The sequence below is a fragment of the Bactrocera dorsalis genome, chromosome 6, assembly GCF_023373825.1.
Source record: "Bactrocera dorsalis isolate Fly_Bdor chromosome 6, ASM2337382v1, whole genome shotgun sequence".
Lineage (NCBI taxonomy): Eukaryota > Metazoa > Arthropoda > Insecta > Diptera > Tephritidae > Bactrocera > Bactrocera dorsalis.
Window position 1 is genome coordinate 27,899,073 of NC_064308.1, and position 17,427 is coordinate 27,916,499.

General features: G+C 41.3%; 2 protein-coding genes across 2 annotated transcripts in view; both read left to right on the forward strand.

The window, feature by feature from the left end:
* The window catches only part of LOC105224889 (ankyrin-3), a 610,175-nt gene that overhangs the window by 197,228 nt on the left and 395,520 nt on the right, over positions 1-17,427 (forward strand). The gene's annotated exons all lie outside the window — the stretch shown is intronic.
* Positions 9,393-12,314, forward strand: LOC125779715 (uncharacterized). Its single transcript, XM_049460988.1, has one exon. The coding sequence runs from the start codon at positions 9,393-9,395 to the stop codon at positions 12,312-12,314; it is 2,922 nt and encodes a 973-aa protein (XP_049316945.1).

Sequence of the window (17,427 nt, forward strand, 5' to 3'; positions counted from 1 at the left end):
AAGAGTTCGCACGATAGGGAGTCGCCTTGTCTGAAACCTCGTTTGGTATCGAACGGCTCTGAGAGGTCCTTCCCGATCCTGACGGAACTTTTCGTGTTGCTCAACGTCAGTTTACACAGCCGTATTAGTTTTGCGGGGATACCAAATTCAGACATCGCGGCATAAAGGCAGCTCCTTTTCGTGCTGTCGAAAGCAACTTTGAAATCGACGAAGAGGTGGTGTGTGTCGATTCACCTTTCACGGGTCTTTTCCAAGATTTGGCGCATGGTGAATATCTGGTCGGTTGTTGATTTTCCAGGTCTTAAGCCACACTGATAAGGTCCAATCAGTTTGTTGACGGTGGGCTTTAATTTTTCACACAATACACTCGACAGAACCTTATATGCGATGTTGAGGAGGCTTATCCCACGGTAGTTGGCGCAGATTGTGGGGTCTCCTTTTTTATGGATTGGGCAGAGCACACTTAGATTCCAATCGTTGGGCATACTTTCGTCCGACCATATTTTACAAAGAAGCTGATGCATGCACCTTATCAGCTCTTCGCCGCCGTGTTTGAATAGCTCGGCCGGCAATCCATCGGCCCCTGCCGCTTTGTTGTTTTTCAGGCGGGCAATTGCTATTCGAGCTTCTTCATGGTCGGGTAATGGAACGTCTGCTCCATCGTCATCGATTGTGGTATCGGGTTCGCCTTCTCCTGGTGTTGTGTGTTCACTGCCATTCAGCAGGCTGGAGAAGTGTTCAACTCTCGGTATCTATCCCATCCCGCACGTGTTGTGGTCGATCGTAACGTTGCGAGGTAGGCAGCCTGTTTTCTCTCCGCTGCGACACGGCACTCCTCGTCGTACCAGCTGTTCTTTTGCACTTTCCGAAAACCAATGGTTTCGGTTGCAGCTGTACGTAAGGAGTTTGAAATGCCGTCCCACAGTTCCCTTATACCGAGTTGTTGACGATTGCTCTCAGAGATCAGGAGTGCAAGCCGAGTAGAAAATCGTTCGGCTGTCTGTTGTGATTGCAGCTTCTGGACGTCGAACCTTCCTTTTGTTTGTTGGCGTGCGTTTTTTGCTGCATAGAGGTGGATGCGAATTTTAGCTGCAACAATATAGTGGTCCGAGTCGATGTTAGGACCTCGGAGCGCACGCACATCTAAAACACTGGAGACGTGTCTTCCGTCTATAACAACATGATTGATCTGGTTGGTAGTTTTTCGATCTGGAGACTGCCAGATAGCTTGATGAGTCTTCTTATGCTGAAATCTAGTACTACAGATAACCATATTTCGGGCCGCGGCGAAGTCGATCAGCCTCAACCCATTTGGGCATGTTTCCTCGTGGAGGCTGAATTTACCGACCGTAGTACCAAAGATACCTTCTTTGCCCACCCTGGCGTTGAAGCCGCCAAGCACGATTTTGACATCGTGGCGGGGGCATCTCTAATAATTGCGCTCCAAGCACTCATAAAAGGCATCTTTGGTCACATCGTCCTTCTCTTCCGTCGGAGCGTGGGCTCAAATCAGCGATATGTTGAAGAACCTCGCTTTGATGCGGATTGTGGCTAGACGTTCATTCTCCGGAGTATATGATAGTACTCGGCGACGGAGTCTGTCTCCCACCACGAATCCAACACCAAACTTGCGCTCCTTTATATGGCCACTGTAGTAAATATCACAAGGACCTTTCCCGTCCATCGCATTTCTTGGACGGCGGTGATGTCAGTCTTTATTTTCACGAGGTCATCAACCAGCTGGGCAGCGGTACTTTCTGAATTAAGGGACCGGACATTCCAGGTGCATGCCCTCAAATCATAGTCCTTAATTCGTTTGCCATGGTCGTCATCAAAAGGGGGGTTTCTCATCCGAGGCTGTTGGTGGTTTTTCATTGGGGGTGTTTTTTTACGTGGCGGGTCCCAAACCCAGCGCACAACCCTATGCAGGGGATGTTTCGCCTTCTCACTTTAGCTCGTCTTCAAACAGATGTTCTTAGGCTACCCAGAGGATACTTGGTCAAAGACCGGAAGTCGTGAGCTGCTTGAGTCATATGTAAAAGAATCGTTTCTCCCAAGTGAATGGCGATCAGAGAACTTTCTTCACTTGCGTGAACTTCTACACATGACTCCATCCTCCAAATGTAATACAGAAATTAACTATTGGAAGAATGTGCTTAGGAGGATTGTTGCAGTAGTGAAATTTTTGGCTTCAAGTGGTCTTGCTTTTCGCAGCGATAATGAGACATTAGGATCGCAAAATAATGGGAATTATTTGTGATGTTTAGAACTGATTAGTGAATTTGATCCTTTACTTGCTGATCACATACAAAACTGTGGAAATCGTGGAAAAGGAAGCTACTTTTAACATACATAACAAGCACATAACCACAACATTTAAAAGAAAAATGAAGTCGATACAACTCACTTTGTGCCACTCCAAGGGTATTTGAAGGCTTTGTATGCGGTTAAGATATATGGGAGTTGGCGTCAAATTTGCTTCCTCTCCATTTCTTGTCCGTTTTGCTGCTTGTTCCATACCTGTTGATTTTCCTTTGTTAGTTGGCTATATTAATTTTTTTTTTGTTTCACGTTTATTTTAGTTTTTCCCATTGCAAATAGTTTGCATCTGTCTGTATATGTTTTAAACTTCGCGCCCGTTTTTTGGCAGTTTTTTTCACTTTTTTATTTTGGTTTTTGCAGAGCGCAGTATTTACGTATTTAAATATATGTATACACGCAGTTTTTTAGCTGTTGTATTTTTTTAAATTAAAAGCTTTGATTCTGCTTGTGGAATATTTTTATTTGGTCTTTTACATTTTTTTACATCAAATCGAGAATATGATATCATGTAAATGGCCGCCTCCACAGTTGACTGTCATTTGAGCCCTTCTTATGGCATTTTCCATCACTTTGGCCAGAACTTCCTGCGATAGGTCCTCAAATTCTTGACGGATATTGTCTTGAAGAGTCTGAGACTTGTTGATATAAGCCCGCGACTTCAAAAAGCCCCACAAACAGAAGTCTGGAGCGGTCAAATCAGGCGATCTTGCTGGCCAGTGCAAATCGCCAAAACGAGAGATTAGGCGCCCTTCAGCATAATGGTTGTGGCACGAGCAGTGTGAGTTCTTGCACCATCCTGTTGGATGTTTTGCAATCCCAATTCATCAAGTTGCGACAAAAAGAACTCGTTGATCATTGCTCTGTAGCGCTCATCAGTCATAGTAACCGTTTGGCCCGCGACGTCTTCGAAGAAAAAAGGTCCGATGACTCCTCCAGCGAAAACAGCACACCATACAGTGACTTTGAGCGGATGTAATGGCTCTTCATGGGTTACGCGCGGATTTTCAGTGCTCCAGAAGCGTAAAATTTCCTTATTTACGTACCCGCTAAGATGGAAATGGGCCTCATCACTTATGATTATTTTTGATGAAAAATCATCTTCCTCTTTATGGTGATTAAGGGTGGCTTGAGCGTATATTAGACGCGATTGGCGGTCAGCAGCTAACAGCTGATGCACTTTTTGGACTTTGTACGGAAACATCTTCAAATCTTGTGCCGAAATTCGCTGTAAACACCGTCATTTGGTCGATGTCGACGGCGATTCTGAAACATCCTCGGCAATAACAGCAATATTCTCTGCAGAACGGCTACTCCGGGGTCTGCCACGCCTGGCAGCTTCTCGTGTTATGCCAGTCTCTTCGAGACGAGCGGCTAAACGTCGCAGTGTTTCACCAGTAAGCGTCGGACGGCCAAGAAATCTGCAACGAAATTCACGTTATGCCAAAGTCACCGAGCGATTATTGGTCAAATAAATAGCCACCAATAACCCGCGTTCTGGAGCAGTGTAGCGTACCATTGTTTATTTTGCAATTTTGGTAGACACAAATGTCAAAACAGAGCTGACATTAGAGATCAATTTCAAAATTTATAGCATCTTATCGAAGGACCAATAAATAAATCCTTACCCTTTTCACTCCATCCACTTACCACCTTTGCTTAACTTAATTTAATTCAAGGGAAAACAGCCAGTTTTTACTTCACAATAGGATTTACTTTGAAATATAGATTTGCTTTACAATTAGTGTTCACAACGTATTTCATATAATTTTGATAATACAACCTATGGTTCTGTTACGCACAGTATGTTTGATAATATAATTATGAAAGTCACTAGCGCAAGCGGTGAGTAGTGGCGATGAAGAAGCGTCATGTCGTTCGGTGTGCAAACTCGACAGAGCTCAATTGGATCCTGTAAGGTGGGTGGTATCCGGTGTAGTGTGTGTTCCCAAAATTCCACTATAGGTACTAGGGTCCACATATTCGGTGCAATATCGAACAATTTTGGTTGGATTTCGATAATTCTTCTGTCATAACGTGGCATATGTTAAAGCATTATTCATTTAATCCCATTATATTAAATGCTTCTAGATTTGTGTACTGGAAAGGAAAAGAATTAAGTAGAATTTAAAATTGTGCTATAACGGAAGTAGGCGTGGTTATTGTCTGATTTCAATTGCTTTCACAGAGTGACATAGGAATTTGAAAAGAATGCCACATTTCAAATTTTGTCGAAATCAGTCAGTCGGGTTCCGAGATATGGGATTTCACCAAAAAGTGGGCGGTGTCACGCCCACCGTCCAATTTTTACCACGTCCCTGTAATACCTTGTAATACTATCTTTACGTTTCCGGCGTATTCAATTATTGATTTATAGCGCTTTAGTAATTTTGAAAAATATCATTAATTTTTTGGTTGTTGTAGCTTATCTAGTTTAGGAGATATACACATTAAACATATAAGGGGGCGTGACCACGCCTACCTTTTTAAATTTTTTTATCTACAGGTCCCCCTTGCTACTGCGATCCTCTATATAAAATTACAGCTTCATATCTTAATTTAGTACTTAGTTATGGCAATTTATATGTTTTCGGTCAATGGCGATTTGTGGGCTTGGCAGTGGACCGATTACGCCCATCTACGAACTCGAATTGTGTTTTATACTAAGGAACTCACATACTAAGTTTCATCAAGATATCTCAATTTTTACTCAAGTTACAGCTTGCACGGACGGACGGACGGATTTCAACTTTTCTCGCCATCCTGATAATTTATACATATTTTATATACCTAACCCTCTATCTGTCTCGATTAGTTTTAGGTGATACGTTATACCGCCAGGTGAACAAAACTATAATACTCTGTAGCAACTGGTTGCAAGTGTATGAAAATTACCATATATTGTCAAAAGTGTGCTCAATAACGTAAAAAATAGAAATAAATTCACAAAACAAGTATTTTTTTACCATGAAAACCTTACCCCGACGTTAATGGCACGACAAATGGCAAAGCAGGAATAGGAAGAAAAGAGTTTGGCCGTGTCAGTAGCTTCTATTGCTACGAATTGGGTGGGCGCGAGTGCTCGTCGATTACTGTTTAATTATTTAATATGGGGTTTCATGTATTTTGTTTTCTTTTTAGTTAACTAACACTGCTTATATCTGTTCCTCTCTATTATCATTTTTCACTTTGACAGCAATATTTATTTATGTAGGTATTTTTGAACAATATTTTTTAAATCAATTTGTTCATACTTTTTCTTTACATTCCGTTTTTTTTTGACTGACGAATTAAATAAACAAGCGTGGGCGATTGCGGTTTCAATACAATTGAATTCTTTATTATAGTTCATTAATCGCTTTATCTAAATCGAAAGATAGCAGTGCAGACTTGTTGTAACGTAAGTATATATTTACTAAAATGGGGTACGCATAATTCATTTAGTTACATTATGTTATACAACTAAGGTGAGTATTATAAATAGTGTCCGGAACGTAATAGGACTGATTTCCTTCCGCCATGACTGTACTACAGAGCGTACGCGCACGGATTGGATTAAGTAGCACCTGGAGAGTCAGGACAAACGTTTTCGTGCGACGTGTTTCTGTCAGTGGTGCAAGTCGAAAATGCGGCGTTCGTTGGAACAGAGGTACGCGATTAAATTCTGTGTGAAACGATTCTCATTGTCTTTTTTACATCAAAGGCATTGTCCACCATGAACTCGTTCCTCCTGGGCAAACTGTCAACGCCAAGCTTTGCATGGAAGTCTTCAAGAGACTCTAATGAAGGGTTAATCGGGTCCGACACGACATCGAAGTTGCACCACGAAAACGCCCCGACTCGACCTTACCAAGGCCGACATCCCAACGCTTCCGCAGCCGCCCTACAGCCCAGATGTGGTCATCCGGACTTATTTGTTTCCTTTCCTGAAAAGGCCGATGAAAGCCAAGCATTTTGAGACGACCGAGGGCATTAAAGCAGCATGCACCTCGACTCTCAAGGCTATTCCGGAGAATGCCTTCCGTGCTTGGAAATCGCACTGGCAGCGCTGCACCGACACAGAACGAGCCTATTTTGAAAGGTTTTTAAGAATTGTAGCGATATATTTTTTTAAATCCACTCAGTTCTATTACTTTTCGAACAAACTATGTATTATTAGGGTAAGTATCTTATATAGAATGTATTTTATTATTTTAATACAAATGTTTAATATTACAATTTAATAGTATTTGTGTTTAAAAAGTTTGAAGCAACAGAAAATAAAAATAAAATGTGTTCTTTTATTAAATATGGACTTAAACGAAATGTATTTTGTTAAACATTTTAGGAAAGTAACTCTCCAGTTGTCGCGCGAATTACGATATTATATATCTTTGAATAAAACTCCGGTAATTCCGTACTGTGTGGCTTGCCGTTTAGTTTATTATTAATTATCTTATTCTTTATAAAAATCTTATTTGCTAAATTTACTTGAAGCCGTTGTGCTGACTTGACATTCCTCAGCATCAACGACCCGGCATATCTTAAATAAACATATCAAATAAAAACAATTGTATTTGATTTCTTGCTTGCTTATGCATATTATATATTTATGCATGTTAATATGCATGTATGTAGTTGAATCTTCAGATTTTATAGGAATAAAAAATACTTAAAAAATACTTGTCTTTTTTTGACAGTGGTGGAGTCGTTTGACGACGCAACTCCCCCAGCGTTACTGTTTGAACTCTCCTGAGTTCTTGTATTTACAATTTTTATTTTTGTTGTTTTTTTCTTTAATATTATTACTAGGATTGCTACTACTACCATTACAATGATTATCAATGTTATATTAATACCATATGATACATTTTTATGGTATTTTAGTTCTGCAATTTCTTTTGTGTTTTCTATATTTTTTATTGTAATATCATTGAATGTTAATTTTGGTGTGTAGCTTTGGTTTAATTTTTCGGCAGGGTATATAATTGTATGAATATATTCTGTTTAGGCCAGCGCCTAACTTCTTTTTACCACCCCTAGTGAGTACATAACAAACCATTGCCAGTTAGCTGTTAATAGTTTTCACTCAACTGTTAATAGCTTTCACTCAACTGGCAATGGTTTCCTTGAAAACTCCCACTTAGCAAGCGATTCTGCTAGTGAGGCTAAAGTACTTTTTCTAGAGAGCGAATCGAGGCAAGACGTCGTTCACCGGCCACCACAACCAGCATCACCACAAGCACAAACCATAAAGTAAGTAATTTTTGGTAATCACGAATTAATAAAGATAATTTATAATAATTTGTTATATTAAACACAAACTTTGTGGTTTCATTTACTAATACACATCTTTTTTTTCCTGTTTCATATTCTCAACGATCGACGCATCGTCCGCAAGTGACTCGTCGACCGTTCGAGATATATTCATGGTCCTTCGAGCCGGATATTAATCAACTATTATTTCATAAACAAGCAAGTTGACCACACCATAACAATTGGAATTCACGAGGCGCTGCAAATCAGCAAGCAAGTTGTCTCATCACCAACAATTGGAATTCACAAGGCGCTGCACACCAGCAATTCTTTTTTTAACAGAAAGTGACCTGCCACCAAAGAACACAATACACTTCACACCAACGCAAGCAAACCAGGTACGTGATTGCTTTAATATCACTTGGACACAAATCGTTAAAAAAAAAAAAAAAATAAAATAAAAGAGTTGTTTCTTATTTTATTGGTGACAATCATAAATCGTTTATACAAGAAAAGTGAATAGTGTTTTTAGTGTTTCAGTGGGATAATTACAAAAGCAAAATAATCCGTAAGTGCACGGTTACGTTTACCGGATTTTGTGCGGTAATATTTTTTCTCGTATATTTTTTCATATACATATCACTTACGGCACTAATTTTCGATTTTTTCAATTTTTTGATTTTGTACGGTAATATTTTTTCTCGTATATTTTTTCATATACATATCACTTACGACACTAATTTTCGATTTTTTCAATTTTTTGATTTTGTGCGGTAATATTCTTTTCACATATCACTTACGGCACTAATTTTTGATTTTTTCAATTTTTTGATTTTGTGCGATAATATCTTTTTGACATATCACTTACGGCACTGATTTTTTTGATTTTTTCTCTATTTGTTCAAGAAATTTCTGTTTTTGTTTCTTTTTTTTCACTGAGACACTGCACTTTTTTCACTTTTTTCACTTTCAAACACTTTCTTTTAACAAATTGATTTTCGTTGGCACATCTTGGGTGGCGATCCATATAAATTGTGGCATATATATACATACTTACGTACGACTACAATATATTCTCGTTTTTTTTTGGGTTGGCAGTGGTATGCTGCAACTCACGTATATTAAATAAAGTACACTAAGCCAGATATATTGCGATATCGGCTACTTTAGTTAAAAATTTTTTGTTGCTGACATACATCCAATAAATCAGATATTATTCCAGCCAGATATATTGCGATATCGGCTAAAACATTCAAAAATTTTCTTTTTTCTATTTTCGTGTTTGGTTGGCAGTGGTGTGCTGCAAATAAATAGTTAAAAAAATTTTGTTGCTGACATACATCCAATAAATCAGATATTATTCCAGCCAGATATATTGCGATATCGGCTAAAACATTCAAAAATTTTCTCTTTTCTATTTTCGTGTTTGGTTGGCAGTGGTGTGCTGCAAATAAAAATTTACAATAGTGGGGAACTATTTTCAAAGCAATTCCCATATTCTTTAAGCCAAAGTCTGCTCAGTCTTGAGTATTCCTATATTCCTATAAATTTAAATTTGAATTTTCAATTCTTCTTGTCCCTTATACCAAAACTATGGAAGCTTTCATGCGCCTAGTGGACTACGTTGTCGAATACGAGTCCGAATTCAGTGCTGCATCAAAGGACATCTCAAAGAACGCTCTTGTGATGCAACAAGACGAGCTGAGAGAGATGTGGTGCAAAGCGAAAGCTGCCCATGACGACCTCAACAGCAAAGGGGACATGTCCTCAAAGGACTATGCCCTTATTAAAAAAAATTCAAGCTAGGTGGGCAATGCTATATACGTTGCATGGGGGCAATGAAGGATATGTCTGAGATCCTCTCAACCCCCAAAGACACAGAAAAATCTGTTGAGGTAGACAATAACCACTCCCTTCCGCCTTGCGATACGGATGTTTTCAAAGGGGACTACCTTTCATGGCCAACATTCCGGGATATGTTCACGGCCGTATACATCAAAAGCAAGCGCCTGTCACCTGTTGAGAAATTATACCATCTCAATAAAAAGACACAAGGGGAGGCGAAGGTTATCGTATCAAAATGCCCGCTAACAAATGATGGGTTTGCAATGGCATGGAAGGGTTTGACTGACATGTACGAAAATGAGCGTATACTAGTCGAAACCCAAGTCGACATACTGCTCGACTTGCCCTCAATCGATAAAGAGTGTTCGAGCTCAATAAAATGGCTACAGCGGGAGATCAACAGCTGCATCTCCTGCCTGACAGCCAATAAAGTGGACATTGGGAACTGGGACCCAATCATAATCCACATATGTTCCAAGAGACTGCCACAGGCAACATTGGCCCTGTGGGAACAGTCTGTAAAGAACAAGACCAAGACATCGAAGTGGGAGGAATTGGACAACTTCCTCACGGATAGATACCGTGATTTGGAGTCAATAGAACGTGTCAAGAAATCGTCCAATTCTGTAAAGCCTGTCAGTGCACCCACACAGAATAAATACCACAACAATAGCCATCAGAACAGACTCGGCGCCTTCCAAGTAAGCGTTGAGAAGTCAACCTGTCTGATGTGCAAAAGCGCAGATCAAAAATTAAGATCTTGCCCCATGTTTCTTAACATGGCACCAGCGGACAGGATCAAGTTCGCTAAGCGCAACAATCGCCGCATCAATTGCCTCGGCTTTGGGCATTTAGTGTCGCAATGCACCAGTGCATTCAACTGCAGCACGTGCCACGCGAGGCATCACACACTCCTACATCTGAGGACAGTGCAGCCTAGCAGCCAAAGAGGCTCATCTACGCCATCGGACGAGATTCCGTCTGCGTCCAGGCAAGCGCAACAGAAGCGCAACTTCAACAAGACGAAAGGCAAGCCAACGACTCAAGTACAGTCGTGCTTCGCTAACAGCGACAAAGGTGTCTTGTTAGGAACGGCACAAATAAATATAAATTACAGCGGCGTTACTTATGCCGCAAGAGCACTCATCGACTCCGGGTCAGAGTGCTCTTTCATCACAGAAAGGCTGAAGCGCAGAATCAACTTGCCAGTGAGGAAGATAAATGCCCAGGTGTCAGGCATCAACAACACTGTATCTGCGCAAGTGAAGGAAGCATGTTGTGTCGAGTTGCGATCACCAATTGACCCACTTATATCGATCACAACGAACATGATGGTTCTGCCGAAATTGACGGGAAACTTGCCGACTTGCCATATTAGCGCACTAACGCGGCAGGCTTTCCCAGATCTCACGTTGGCGGATAAGAGGTTCTTCGTCAATGAACCCGTGGACGTCATACTCGGTGGTGACGTCTATCCCCAGATTATGCTGGATGGCATACGCAAGAACGTGCTGGGATCACTTCTTGCGCAAGAGACAGTGTTCGGTTGGATAGTCACAGGGCGTGCTAATACAATTAAGCCAACCAACACTTGCGTCTCGTATTATAACGAAATATCGCTGGAAAAACAGTTAGCTTCGTTATGGGAATTGGAAGAAATCTCCAAGGAAAAGAAGTTAAGCGAGGAGGACAGGTATTGCGAAAAGCTCTATAAGAAGACAACGAAGCGAAGTGAAGACGGGAAGTACGTTGTATCGCTACCATTCAGGAAAGACTATCCGGTCAACATTAGTCTAGGTAGTTCCTTAAAGATTGCGTACTCCCAGTTTTATCGAAATGAAGCTCGGCTGTCAAGAGACGAAAACCTGCAAAAAGAATACAACAGGGTATTAAATGAATATGTTGAGCTGGGTCATATGGCAAAGATACATACCAATCAAACGGCCGACTCTAGTAACAACTATTACCTGCCTCACCACGCCGTAAAGAAGGAAGAGAGCACATCGACAAAGGTGCGTGTGGTGTTCAATGCATCGCAAGCGACTTCAAACGGCACTTCGCTGAATGACATCCTTCTCCCCGGGCCAGTTCTTCAGGCAGATCTGACTATCTTAATTCTGCGATGGCGTTTATTTAAATATGTCTTCAATAGCGATATTGAGAAGATGTATCGCCAAATCCTGTTGAAAGCTGATCAAACGAAGTACCAGCGAATCGTTTTCCGCAACCATCCGACCGAACAAACCAATATTTTTGAATTGAAGACGGTGACGTTCGGAATCAACTGCGCTCCTTATCTGGCAATAAGGACGTTACTCCAATTAGCTGACGACGTTGAAAGCTCACTACCAGTAGCCTCAAACATACTCAGGAAGTGCATGTATGTTGATGATGTCTTAGCAGGTGGACACTCTATAGAAGCTGCAATTAAAGCTAGGAATGAGATTAGAACAGCATTGGAGTCGGCAGGTTTCCCATTAAGAAAATGGACAGCCAACTGTGGAAGAATTTTACAAGGCCTTCCAAAAGACCACTTGCTAAACAAAGAGTTTTTAGACTTCGAAGACACAAGTGATGTCAAGGCTCTTGGGATAAGGTGGAATGCGCACACTGACTTCTTCTATTTTAAAACAAAACCTATACTCAGCCCAGAATCATATACAAAGAGAGCTATCCTCTCAGATATCGCCAAACTGTTTGACCCATTAGGATGGCTAGCACCGATAATCGTCACAGCCAAAATGATAATGCAACATATTTGGTTGGAAGGAACACCATGGGACGAGGTTGTATTACTGGCCGAAACAGTTGAATCTGTCGTCAACAACCTGGAGCTGACTCATCTTAAACTTAAACTATGGACGGATTCGACCATTGTTCTCGCATGCATTTGCAAGCCACCATGTTCATGGTGAACGTTTGTATCCCATCGAGTGACAAAGATTATAGACAAGGTTGGCAACGCAAATTGGAATCATGTCGATTCAGGATCTAACCCTGCAGACTTAGCCAGTCGGGGACTTATGGCACAGGATTTGGTGGAAAACACCTTGTGGTGGCAGGGACTTTCTTGGCTGCAAGAAGATCAATCCAAATGGCCATTACGACCAAATGACTACGAGACGACAATAGAGGAAAAACAGGTACGTGTACATGCTTGTACAACAATACAGGGGGATTCTAACGACATCATTGACCGTTTTTCGAGTTTGCCGAGAGCTTTGAGAGTGTTATCATACGTTATGAGATTCTCTCAAAGAACTCATCCAAACACAAAGGCTTCTTTTCAACAAAAGTCTTGCTTAATTTCATCCGAAGAAATTAAAGCAACGACAAGGCGTTTGATAATAAATACGCAGAAGCAGAAATATGGTCAAGAGTATGGTTGTTTGAAATCCGGTAAGCCCATCGATGTAAAAAGTGAAATCCTCTCTCTTAATCTATTCCTCGATAAAGATCAAGTGATGAGAACTGGTGGCCGTCTCGGTGCGTCTCTCGACTTGTCATACAATGAGCGCCATCCAATTATCCTTCCATACAACTGCGTATTGTCTCGTCTAATAATCCAGTTTATTCATCAAGTCTCTTTGCATGGAGAAAATCAGCTGATATTACGGCTAACGCGGGCTCAGTATTGGATTCCAGGGTGAAAAACTTGATCCGATCCATCATCCATAACTGCAAGACGTGCACGATCTTCAAAAAACGCGCTCAGACGCAACTTATGGGTGCACTTCCGTCCGAACGATCCACATTTTCACGCGCTTTTACGAATACGGGGGTAGATTTCGCGGGTCCGTTCGAAATAAAAAGCTACCGTGGAAGAGGATGCCGTGTATCCAAAGGGTATGTCTGTCTGTTTGTCTGTTTTACAACAAGGGCCATCCACCTGGAGGCCACTACCGATTTATCAACACAGTCATTTTTAGCAGCTCTCTCTAGATTCGTTTCTAGAAGAGGTTGCCCTAAGAATATTTATTCTGACAATGGTACAAACTTCGTTGGAGCATCGAGATCCCTAAGGTCCGAACTTAAAGCCTTCATAGCCGATGCTCGCAACAATGCTATCTCAAAGTATAGCCACCAAGCTCTTACATGGCATTTCATACCTGCTGCAGCTCCTCATATGGGCGGACTTTGGGAAGCAGGTGTGAAAAGCTTTAAGAGTCATTTCCGCAAGATTGCGTCTGGGCAAAAATACACTCTTGAAGAGTTTAACACACTCTTATGCCGAATTGAGTCTTGCCTTAATTCGCGACCATTAAGCCCAGCCTCAAACGAACCTACTGATTTGGAGCCACTTACTCCAGGACATTTTTTGGTCGGCGGACATCTGATGGCCCCACCAGAACCGGATATAAATGAAAGCAGTGCCTCTGTCGTAAATAGATGGCAAAAACTTAAGGCCTTACATCAATCCTTCTGCAAACGGTGGAAAACCGAATACCTGAATGAGATGCAGAAGCGTATTAAGTGGAAACATTCCAAAACAAATTTAAAGACAGGTGACCTTGTCGTCATCAAGGAAGACAATTTGTCACCGAACGAGTGGAGATTGGGTAGGATTGTCAATATACACCCAGGTGTTGATACCCGAGTGCGAGTAGTTGACATTATTACTGAAAAAGGCCAAGTTACAAGACCGCTTGCCAAATTGGTCTTACTACCACCCTACAAGGAGGAAAACGTGGATGCACACCCTACTCAACACAACCGTTCCCCACCCACATCGGAAGCCTAGCTTTCCGACACACTTACTACGATCTGACAGAAAATCTTCAAAAAAAAAAAAGAAGAAACGAATTTATGTTGTTCCAATTAATTGTGCACGTATGCATTAAAAATAAACAGATTTCACTTTGAAATAAAAAAAAAAAAATTAAGTTTTACATATTTTTTTATTGCCTTTATTTGCAATTTTGAAATATTTCGTTTGCATTTCCCCCAACGCAGCTGTATGTACGCATCTTCAAATAAATTTTTTTATTTTTTTGTATTATATATATTTTCATTGATTTTATTTAATTCTCTTAAAATCTTAAATCACATTCTTCACACAATTTATTTTCAGTGTATTCGCACATTTCTACTCATTAATAGTTTTTTTTTTCGTAATTTTTATTCAATTTAATTGTAATCGGCCAAAATGTTAAATATTTAGTTATGTACTTTCTCATGCTATATTGTTTCACCTTTTAATAGCTAAACATAAGCATGGAAATGTACGTTAATAATAGAGTAACATACATTTGCAACGCTTGCATAAGTAATGCAAATGAAGCAATTAAATGGAAAAGCATATTGGCTTCGCAGAAAAAAATAGATATTCAATACTTGCACTTGGGTTCAGCAACTGACATCAAGTATTACGTATGACGAATTACATTACAACTTTGCAACATTACACAGATACATTACGAGGACTTAACACTGCAAGTGTCTTACCTTCAGCATTGTCTTCCTTACGTTCAACCTTCCATCCTTTGTACCATTGGTGGATGCTTCCAACACGTTATCACCATGCCAAGCCAGCGATTGGCACGAATGCAACAGCAGCTGGATTGTAACCGAGCTTCTTGATGGATGAGGATACTTCCTTCTGGATTTCCCCATAACCAGCCTCACTGTATGGTGGTTCAGACGAATGCATCTTGTTGACACCAACGATCAGTTGCTTCACTGCAAGAAGAGCATGCGCACGAGTCTGAAAATAAAGGAGAATACTTTAATAAATATGCAAATTTCATTATGTTCACTTACTTACCTTTTCTGCTGCCAAAATTTGTCCTCTGCCGATCCACATTTTCCCAGGCTTGCGATACTTAACTACCGCCAATGCTATTGTATAACTTGTTTGCCGTTAATTGTAATCATGCGTGCCCCAAATTCCACGCAAATCGTGCACAGGTTGGAAACGTTTGCCGGCTTCTTCATCCAACACACCGTAGTCACTTCATGTATTTATCGGCCAACAATGGAATAGACAAATCGCCGAGACCACCCTGCTTGCGTGCAAAAAGCAGTTTTATTCCGTAAAGCTGTAAGAAAAAGAAAATATTTGAATAAATATGTAAATTTAATTAAGACTTACCCTTTTCGGCTACCGGATCCGTGCACGTGTTGCAAATTACCAATAATTAAAAATGTCATTCATGACATACGGTGATGCCATGCCGTCAGTTTTTATTTCGCCTTAAAAAGTTCATTCATGACATAAGGTGATGCCATGCCTTTAGTTTTTTAATTCGCCTTAAAAATTTTACAAGAATGAATTCAATTTTTATTGCAAATACCATATTTGAAAAATATGTTTTGCTAGCAAATAACGAAAGTCTCCTTCTACAGCAGTACATGTATGCATTGCCCTTGAACTTACTGAGCAAGAGGTACTTTATTGACAAGTAGGAATTGAAAATAATTATTAAACCAAATTGTATTTAACATTTTCTTTGGTGGCAGGCCACTTTGTCGAAAACATACGACAAATAAAACAATAACGATAACATGAATTTGATGCTAATAGCAAAAATGTTTTTTATTTAATTATTATTTGCAACACTATGGTAAGGTAAGGCAGTTCACACCACATAAGGCCGCCTACACACTATGGTAATGTAAGGCAGTTCACACCACATAAGGCCGCCTCCACACTATGCAATATATATAATATAATTTATGCACTTTTTCTCGCCACCCAATCAGTTTTAGATGATATTCAAAACCAAACAACACAAAATCGTCAACAGATTAATTTCAGGAAGATGACTCGCTACAGTACCTTGAAGAAAACCGCGGCGCTACACCCAAACCGGTACCCGCTTTCTTGCACGCTGTGCAAGGGAAAGCATCCATTGCGGCTCTGCTCGTCCTTCCGGGCCAAGACACCGGAGGAGCGCCTACGGGAGGCACTCATAGGTAAATACTGTATAAATTGCCTTGCGGTCAACCACCGGTCAGCGAACTGCTCCAGCGACGCACGGTGCCGGCGCTGCAACGAAAAGCACCACACGATGCTCCACATCGGGGAAAATACCCGTCGCCGCCCCGCAGTGCCTCAAAACCAATCATGGAGCGAACAAATAAGTTCCGATGATGCTCTCTCCATCGATGCATCAGACCCTGGAACGGAGACTAGGCCTCTCCAACCAGAACCGGAGGAGGGAGAACTCCTTGAAACCGGAGTGGAAACACGGCCTTTCCGCCCATCACAGCGAGAGGAAACGGAAACCCGGACTTTCCGCCCCCTTCTTCAACACGAACGTCGCGCGCACAAACGCCGTCTGCGTCGTCGCCAAGCGCACAACCCAGCCAGACTGGAGACCAGGTCTCTCCAGCTGCACCGGGCTAGCTCTTTCAGAGCCGGGCTAACAAATCGAGCCGGCATAGTGGCTCATTCCTTGCTGCCAACGACAGCCATTTTACCGACGGCGGTAGACAAAAACCGAGGCAAGAGGACGCCTACATTTAATCAGGGCGCTCATAGACGCATGCGCCCCTACGTCGCTAATTGCGCGCGACCTAGCTAGAGTATTGCAACTAGAGCAGACGCATATCGGCGGTCAACGAGGCTGCCTTTTAGTACTGCGAGGCAGACACGGGACAAATACCCGCATATCAACACATGTAAGGATAATGAACGACTATATGTGCATCAGCCCGACCACCACGTTGGACTCCGACCTAGCAGCCCCATACACCCACATCAAGCTGGCGGATCCAAATTTCTACAAGTCGTCGCCGATACGCTTGGTGCTCGGCGCGGATGTATACTCCCGCATCATGACCCAACAGGTCATGCCACAGACGTTTGGGCAGCTCCTCGCTCAGGGCTCCATATTCGGCTGGGTGCTTTCGGGTACGGCCCGGTACTAAATTAAGCTATTTTAGTATTGTTTTTTTTTTTTAGCTTATTCTATTGTTTTTTTTGCATTCCGATTTAGAATAAGTATTGTTTTTTGGATTGTTATTTTAAAAAATATAATTATAATAACGAATAAATGAAGTTAAACTATTTTCTATTTAGCTGTA